This window comes from Notothenia rossii (genome assembly GCF_949606895.1).
Source record: "Notothenia rossii genome assembly, chromosome: 3".
Classification (NCBI taxonomy): Eukaryota; Metazoa; Chordata; class Actinopteri; order Perciformes; family Nototheniidae; genus Notothenia; species Notothenia rossii.
Genome location: NC_136901.1, coordinates 82,559,525 through 82,567,868, shown reverse-complemented (window position 1 = coordinate 82,567,868; position 8,344 = coordinate 82,559,525). Strand labels below are relative to the sequence as shown.

Here is an 8,344-nt window from a genome sequence, read left to right as displayed (position 1 = left end):
CTGTTTAGACCTCCCTCTTTGGCAGGAGAGGGATTTGAGTTGAGTGGAAACAAGATATTGCCCAATAGGAATACTTTCACTCTGAGGGATGCAATGTTTTACATGTGAAGGTAGATGACTGACGTGCATTCCTGCGAACATTATGTCATCATATCACCTAAATTGATGTATCCTACATTAAACACTGATCTTTTCAAATGTGTCCAGTCTCGTTGTAAGTGAGCCTGTGTTATATTACCCCTGTAAAGATAACCACATTCATGTGAAATAAAATACGCTCTTTTATTGAAGGCGTGCAGGGTCTGTTGCTTTTTCATTTGAGCTTTTGCTTTGTGCATCTTTCATGCCGCCTGTGTTTATACCCTTTACCGACCAAATGAGTGTGTATATATAGAAGTTTTTAAATTGAGGAAAACTCTCTTAAATAGGGCAATAGACTCTATTTTTCCTGTAGATATGCCTTTCTGTTTTTTTAAACGTGTGTGTTTACCAGAACCGGAAATCAGCTTTTAGCTAACAGAAGACGGCTGCTTGTCAAGCCACTAACATATTCAAGAGGACACTTTACTTTCTTTTTTATCCGTTACATATTTAATCCCTCTTTAAACTCACAAACCGGAGTTGGTGACTGTTGTGGAAAAACAAAGAAACATGGTTTTGGTACGTTTTATTGAGTGTCTGCTCAGTTTAAATGGAGTGTGTTTAAGGGCAGCATTTGTGTGAGTTTGAGTCAAACAGAGAACCTCTGGGTTGGCAAAATTCAACGTGCATTAAACTTGCATTCTCTCTGCTCTGGGTGTCAGACAACACATATATAAACTACAAACATGTTTCACATTCTTCTCTTGCTTGAATGACCTCACGAGGACTGCTTGTGCAACATGTGGCACCGCAGCATTCTATAATGAGTATGTGCTCAATTGTATATTTGCAAAACCCTTTTTGGTGGCTGTGAACAGACATTGTTGCCTTTGACCTGTTAAGCCCCGAGCCTGTTTTCCAGGTCTCAGGCTCGAAAATGACATTCCCAGAACAAATGACCATAACTACACTTCTAAAAGGGGAACATTAATAATCTTTTTACTCAAAGCAATGATAAACCTGTGAGTTGGATGTAGAAGAGTCAGAATCAATATAGATTTTTGACACTGTGTCTCAGGGCTTCTTAATATATATATAAAAAAAAAAAATCTGTTATAGAGGAAACGAATGGCTTTGAGATCCTTGGGTGGAGCCTTTTGAATCACATGAATGCGGCAATGACTCATCCAGGTGAACACTAGGGTTGTTTAGCATATCATTGAAGTGGTGAACGTCTCACAGGACAACTGCATTAAAATATCAAAGAGTCCCCGCTGTAGTTTCCTAACACCTTTCTTCCCCCATCTCTTGTCCCCCACCTTTTCTTTGTTTCCTCTTTCTCCACCTTCCACATTACCTTTAGCACATAAAGTCAGCTTCACTGTGATTGGCAGGGAGGACATTAATGTGTTATTTATTGGTTGTGAACCATTTCCCATCTACCTGAGGGCCTGCCTGCGTGACCACTCATGCGGCAACTCTCACACAGGAAACACATTTTCCAATCCCTGCTTTGTAAAGTCATTTTAACGCCGTTTCCAAAAATATCCCTGACTTTTGGCTGCACTGCAAGCCTCTCCGGTTTATGAAGAACCAAAAGGAGGTAGAGGAGATGTCCGGAGTCACTGTGACTCACTTTTCTGAAGGTAAGCGTCATGAATTTAGATCATATTCAGGCACGTTGTGCATGTTCATGGCTTTGTGCGCTGAGTAAAAGAGAGGAGGACTTAACCTTTCCAGGAAAAGTTTGGCTTGTTTTCACACATACAATTCTAGTCAATTATTGTGCACTGGTCTGTGATCTTTTACTCAGAATGAACTATGCCACTTTTTATCATTGTATTTTCACAATAGAATTTGATTCAGATATTATTTCTGGGAAATAAAAAGTGATACATGTTTGATGAAAATATGCCCCTCTTATCTAGAATGTGCATTTATTTGCATGCATTTTCCATTGTGCTCGTTCAGGATGATATGCAGTAAACACGGTTGGTTGCTAAGCGATGACCTTTATGGACAAAGGTCACAGTGTGAATATAATGAGCAGCAAATCCATTTAAATATGATTTATTCATTGAGAGGTGAACACAATCGACACAAAAAAGTGTTTATGTTGGACTTCAGGTCCCACTGCTTCATATCTGCTTTGTTGTGTATTGAACTTTACGGTCTTGAGTTACATGTGTTTATTTTTGTCTTAAAAATGCATACCAGAGTGACTCGTGTCAAATTGATCAATCTCATCGATTTAGAATAAACACGGAAATTTTTTTTGAGACAGTCTCTTAAGTTTTATTACAGTTTATGTTTTTATTGGAGGCAGTTTGTGGTAAATGTGTCCTAGCTCACAGTCTGTCTGCACAATCACATGGGCTGCACATATTTAATGTTTGACCACAAAAATGAACGTTGTAAGCTGCTGTGCACTCTGTTAGACATTTAAAGCTCTAAGTCAGTAACATATTCATCCAGTAGCTCTTATACGTCATCCATTACTGAATCATGAAACTTTGATCATGCACATTAGATTGAATAGACATCCATGGAATATGCTTTGTTGCTTCGATAGACAACAATGTTAATATCATGCCTGTGTGTGATGTGTTGAGCTCCTGATGCTCCTGCAGCTTGATTCATGTTTCACACGTAGACTAAACCAAACTAGCGGTGCACTTGCAATGAACTCGCTGACCACACAACATTAGTTTAGTAATGCAGCATTTTCTTGCTTTCCTGGCCTGTTTGTTAGTGATGTCATAGTCACTGTTTGACTCTTTGCTGTGTCAGTGATGAAAGTCCACAATGCATACTGCACGTACATGTCTGTGCTGTAAAGGAAATGTAGGGGTTATATGAGGTCATGTGTCAGTCTATTTCTGCATGGATTTGATATAGAGTCATAAGCAATGACCAAACTCTACAATATGAAGCTTCGATCTGTGCATGTCTTGTTAGAAGGACAAATAAATAATAACACAAACTATACGATTGTGGTCTCATGCAGTCATTTTGAATCAGGGCCTAAACCAGGACATGAGACCTACATGTGTCTTTTTTTGGGGGGTCGGGCTTGGTCAAAGACAGATAACAGTAATACTACATTATCAAATATACCTTTTTATCATATAATATAAAATGTGCACACATACTTAAGGCCGTTTCACCACAACTCGTGATACAGCAGCTGAGGCCTACATTTCGAGATAAAGGTTGACGTGCTCCGGTTTACAGATAGTTTATTATCATTATGCAACACAGGGTTTCACAAAGAAATACAGTTGCAAAACTATTTCACACAAGAAGAGCATGATGAAACACAGGGAAACAAAAACAGTGCCAAATGCACTTTTTAGACTTTTTGTTTGGTCTCTATTGATTTGTTTGCAGGAGATAGACAGGAAAGTAAGAGCGGGAGGGGGCAACATGCAGCAATGAGTTGTGGGTGAGATTTGAACCCCCCGGCTGCTGCAAAGACTAAAGAGTCAGATGAGCTATCAGGGCGGCCATCATCATGCATTCACACCAACAATTGAGCTGTTAATTTGTCTGAAAATTCACACCGGCAAACGGCTACAGGTACGACCATGTTTCAGAAGAGAGACCAATGGAAATAACAACCATGTCAATGATTGGACATCTTGATACATTTTAAAGCAAACATTCATCAAACTGGTAGATGCAAATAGAAAAACTGCAGCTTGCGTTTTCAAACCAGATGCACTACACTGATAGGAACATCTATTAATTGTTTTTAGCTGGCCTTTTTCACCAAGAATAGCTGTTTCTCCTAAATGGAAACTCTTTTGATTGTATCCTTAAATTAACTGAGTCAGATTCTGGCTGAAATTAACAAAAGACTGTGCTGCCCTCTCATGGCAGTGGAGGGAAGAGTCATGTACTTCTTTGGTTACCTTTGTCTTGCCTCTGGCCACTATATATAGATTGCCATTGCCAGCTTACTTTTTCTACTTGGGGGCATAGTTTATTATTTTGCATCCACCAACCAATCCAAAATCAACCAGTCCGTTTGAGAAATACAATTTTACTGAGCCCCTAAGTTTCTCCAAGAAAGAGCTTGTAAGATTTTAACTTGTAACTTCTATCATAAATAACAAGCAGACATAATGTCAGTAATTATATTTCAGTATTAGTAATTAAATACAAGGAATCCACAAGGAAATATTATCACCTTATACAAAGACTATTTGTTTGGAATACTACATGATTTCCTTTAGAAAGTAATCTTCTCTCGTAGAGGTTGTCTCTTTGTTCCAGTTATAAGATCTTTCAACATTAGCAACTAAATTACTCTCCCAAATTGTCAGAGGAAATCACATACATTAAATTCCTCCAACAATAGGCAAGTACATAGAAATAAGTAGAAAACAAATTGGTCAAAACAATTTTCATGAAAGTAACATTTGAACGAACGAATGAATGAGTGAAGAACAATTCAGGAAGTTACAGCTAGTCAATGAATAGCTAAATGGTTTCTGAGTAAGTCTGAATCAAGATTTATAGATAATGACGAGACAAACGGGCTGCAACAAACTACAGTATGTTAAAATATATTCAAACCATGGAATCAAAACAAAACATATCTGATATACCCATCCAACACAATAACAATTTGTCATGATGTGTCGTTTGATTTCTGCTGAGGAAAGTGCCAAATACTGTGAGAAGAAATGTATCCTTTACGTTATAAAGATACGAGGTAATGTTCCTCTTCTTAGGTGGTGGCCACCAGTGGAGTCATTTTATTTCTCTTTCAATTTTGCCGAGCAGCAGGTGCAGTGGTTTGATACTAGTGAAATAGCTAGTGTGTCATGAGCCTTGAAACAATATATGTTTTATTTATATTGTACTACTTTGACCAGGTATGTTTGTGTTTGCTTTATTGGTATCTGGTCTCAAATACTCCCTGATGCCTTCTGTGAAAACCTATTAGTATTAGTAATATTTGTTGTTCAAGTGATTCTGTGAGTTTTGCCTACTGAAAGGGATTTGGAACTGGTTTTAAGGACGGGTCTCACATTTCGTATTCTTTTCAAAGGGTGGTTTGATGCAATTCTCCTGATTGACAATAGGTGGCAGTAACGTGCCAAGAAATGCAGCAATGACATTACATTACAGACATAGGCAAGAAAGGAGAACTGTAAAAATGTTTAAATTATTCCAAAAAGCTCCTCTGTACATTTTTGTCAAGGCAGAGTTTACTTAACATGTTATTTTTTTTAATTTAGGCCCAAAATACACAAAATCATTTTGGTAAATGGTACATAGTTTTGTATGTTTACAACAAAATGTTTTGATGGGGCACAGATTAATAATTTTTTTTATAAACAGAAACATGTTGTCAAAATAGCAATTTAAAAACGTTATAATCCAATAAAAATCTCCACATGGATATTTTAAACATATCAAAAGAAGTAAAGATGAACTTTTGTTAAGATTTTCTTCATGAATGTTGACTGCCTGTCTTTTCTCACTGCAAAGTTATTTAAAGAGGGTTACAATGAATGAACAACACAAAATTACCAAAATAAAAATAACGCATATTTGCATTTTACTTACTTACCCAAACATTAATCGACACATTTGAAAATAGAAAGAGGTTATCATTTAAAATGGTTTGTTTTTTGACTCAGTACATACAGGACTGTCTCAGAAAATTAGAATATTGTGATAAAGTTCTTTATTTTCTGTAATGCAATTAAAAAAACAAAAATGTCATACATTCTGGATTCATTACAAATCAACTGAAATATTGCAAGCCTTTTATTATTTTAATATTGCTGATTATGGCATACAGCTTAAGAAAACTCAAAAATCCTATCTCAAAAAATTAGAATAGTTCCTCAGACCAAGTAAAAAAAAAAGATTTATAACAGCAAAACACAATCAAACATTTGAAAATGTCCATTAATGCACTCAGTACTTGGTTGGGAATCCTTTTGCACGGATTACTGCATCAATGCGGCGTGGCATGGAGGCAATCAGCCTGTGGCATTGCTGAGGTGTTATGGATGCCCAGGATGCTTCAATAGCGGCCTTTAGCTCATTAGCATTGTTGGGTCTGGTGTCTTTCAGCTTCTTCTTCACAATACCCCACATATTCTCTATGGGGTTCAGGTCAGGGGAATTTGCAGGCCAATCGAGGACAGTAATGCCATGGTCAGTACACCAGTTACTGGTGGTTTTGGCACTGTGGGCAGGTGCCAGATCATGCTGGAAAATGAATTCCTCATCTCCATAGAGCTTTTCAGCAGACGGAAGCATGTAGTGCTCTAAAATCTCTTGGTACACATCTGCATTTACTCTGGGCTTGATGAAACACAGTGGACCAACACCAGCAGCTGACATGGCTCCCCAAACCATCGCTGACTGTGGGAACTTCACACTGGATTTCAAGCAACTTGGATTTTGCTCCTCTCCAGCCTTTCTCCAGACTCTGGCGCCTTGACTTCCAAATGAAATACAAAACTTGCTTTCGTCTGAAAAGAGGACTTTGGACCACTGTGCAACTGTCCAGTGCTTCTTTTCCTTAGCCCAAGTCAGACGCCTCTTCCGTTGTCTTGAGTTCAGAAGTGGCTTGACCATGGGAATACGGCTATTGTAGCCCATTTCCCGGACACGTCTGTGAACAGTGACTTTTGATACCTGGACTCCAGCTTCAGTCCACTGTCTTTGAAGCTCCCCCAAATTCTGGAAGCGACTCTTCTTCACAATGCTGTTAAGGCTGCGGTCATCTCTCTTGGTTGTGCAGCGTTTCCTGCCACATTTCCCCCTTCCAACAGACTTTTTGTGGATGAGCTTTGAAACTGCACTCTGTGAACAGCTTGCTCTTTGAGAAATTTCTTTTTGTCTCTTACCCTCCTGATGGAGGGTGTCAATGACGGTCCTCTGGACAGCAGTCAGATCAGCAGTCTTCCCCATACTTGTGATTTAGTTTACTGAACCAAGCTGAGTGTTTTTCAAGGCTCAGGAAACCCTTGCAGGTGTTTCGAGTTAATTAGACGATTCAAGTGATTCGTTGAACACCCTACTAGTATACTTTTTCATGATATTCTAATATTTAGAGATAGGATATTTGAGTTTTCTTAAGCTGTATGCCATAATCAGCAATATTAAAATAATAAAAGGCTTGCAATATTTCAGTTGATTTGTAATGAATCCAGAATGTATGACATTTTTGTTTTTTTAATTGCATTACAGAAAATAAAGAACTTTATCACAATATTCTAATTTTCTGAGACAGTCCTGTATGCTTATTGGCACCCCACCCCATCAGTAGGTATATCAAAGATTTCACAAACAGGACATGCTTCTGGTGACTCAGCAGAATGACATGTATCATGTTTCAAAAGACGCTTCAAAGACAAAAGCACTGAATGAATCACAGGAGTGGGTGAGTTAAGTAAGGTGTGCACACATTTTACAGAGTTAGCTACTTGGTAAACTTTCTTATAAAAGTTTAATCAGGACAAAAGTATCCAGAAATATCAAACACAATACACATATTTCAAAAACTGAAATTCTAGTTCATAGGCACAAGGACCCAGCAGACAGAAACATGCCTCCCTCTTCCTGCCCTCTCACTTCCTCCCTCAAACCAATGTGCTGCTGGAGGAGGGGCAGTTTCACTTCAGAATGTGTGTGTAAGTGTGTGTGTGTATGGGTGTGTGTATGAAAGACATTGAGAGCACATCAGTGGTGAGTGCAGGGTGATTTGGGGGCAGAGAGAAGGATGATGGGTTGACCTTTGGAGAGCGTCTCACCTAAATAACCTGGATAACATGGAAGCCAAAAAGGTCCTCCATTTTGTGCCATCTGGTAAGTATACAGGGGTGGAGGGTTGTGAGAAGGTCTGTCATGATGAAACATGAGCCAACAGAGCCCAACACGTGGAGAGATCCTCTCTACAGACTGTGTGTGTGTGTGTGTGTGTGTGTAACTGAGCTGATAGCATCTGGAAAAGGTGTAAAAGTTATCTATAGTGCCGGCTTTTATCGTTGGATGTACAATAATTTCTATTATCTTTTATTTGCCAGCTTCTGTGGGTGCTATTTCCTTTTTTCATGTCTTTATGTGCTCTGTTTGAAAAGCACAGAATATGAGCAAGATGCTTTTTATTGCCAGGAAAGCCAGGAAGTCAAACGGATATGGCTTAATATTTACAATGTGGCAATAAACGCCACACTTATCGGTCATAGATAGGTTTTTTACAGCTAACCTGCAATTGATTTTGGCATGTTTT

The 8,344-nt window shown here is 38.5% G+C and overlaps 1 protein-coding gene across 2 annotated transcripts in view; it reads left to right on the top strand.

The window, feature by feature from the left end:
• The first annotated feature begins 1,565 nt into the window (after nucleotides 1–1,565).
• Nucleotides 1,566–8,344, top strand: part of LOC307034044 (solute carrier family 4 member 11-like) — a 24,252-nt gene continuing 17,473 nt past the window's right edge. Inside the window, exon 1 of one of the 2 annotated variants that reach the window (XM_079672745.1) lies at nucleotides 1,566–1,727. In XM_079672745.1, coding sequence (XP_079528871.1) covers nucleotides 1,667–1,727 — 61 coding nt within the window. In that variant the 5' untranslated portion in view covers nucleotides 1,566–1,666. Of the gene's footprint in view, nucleotides 1,728–7,699; nucleotides 7,921–8,344 lie in introns of those variants that run through there. The other variant, XM_079672746.1, reaches the window with a different exon arrangement.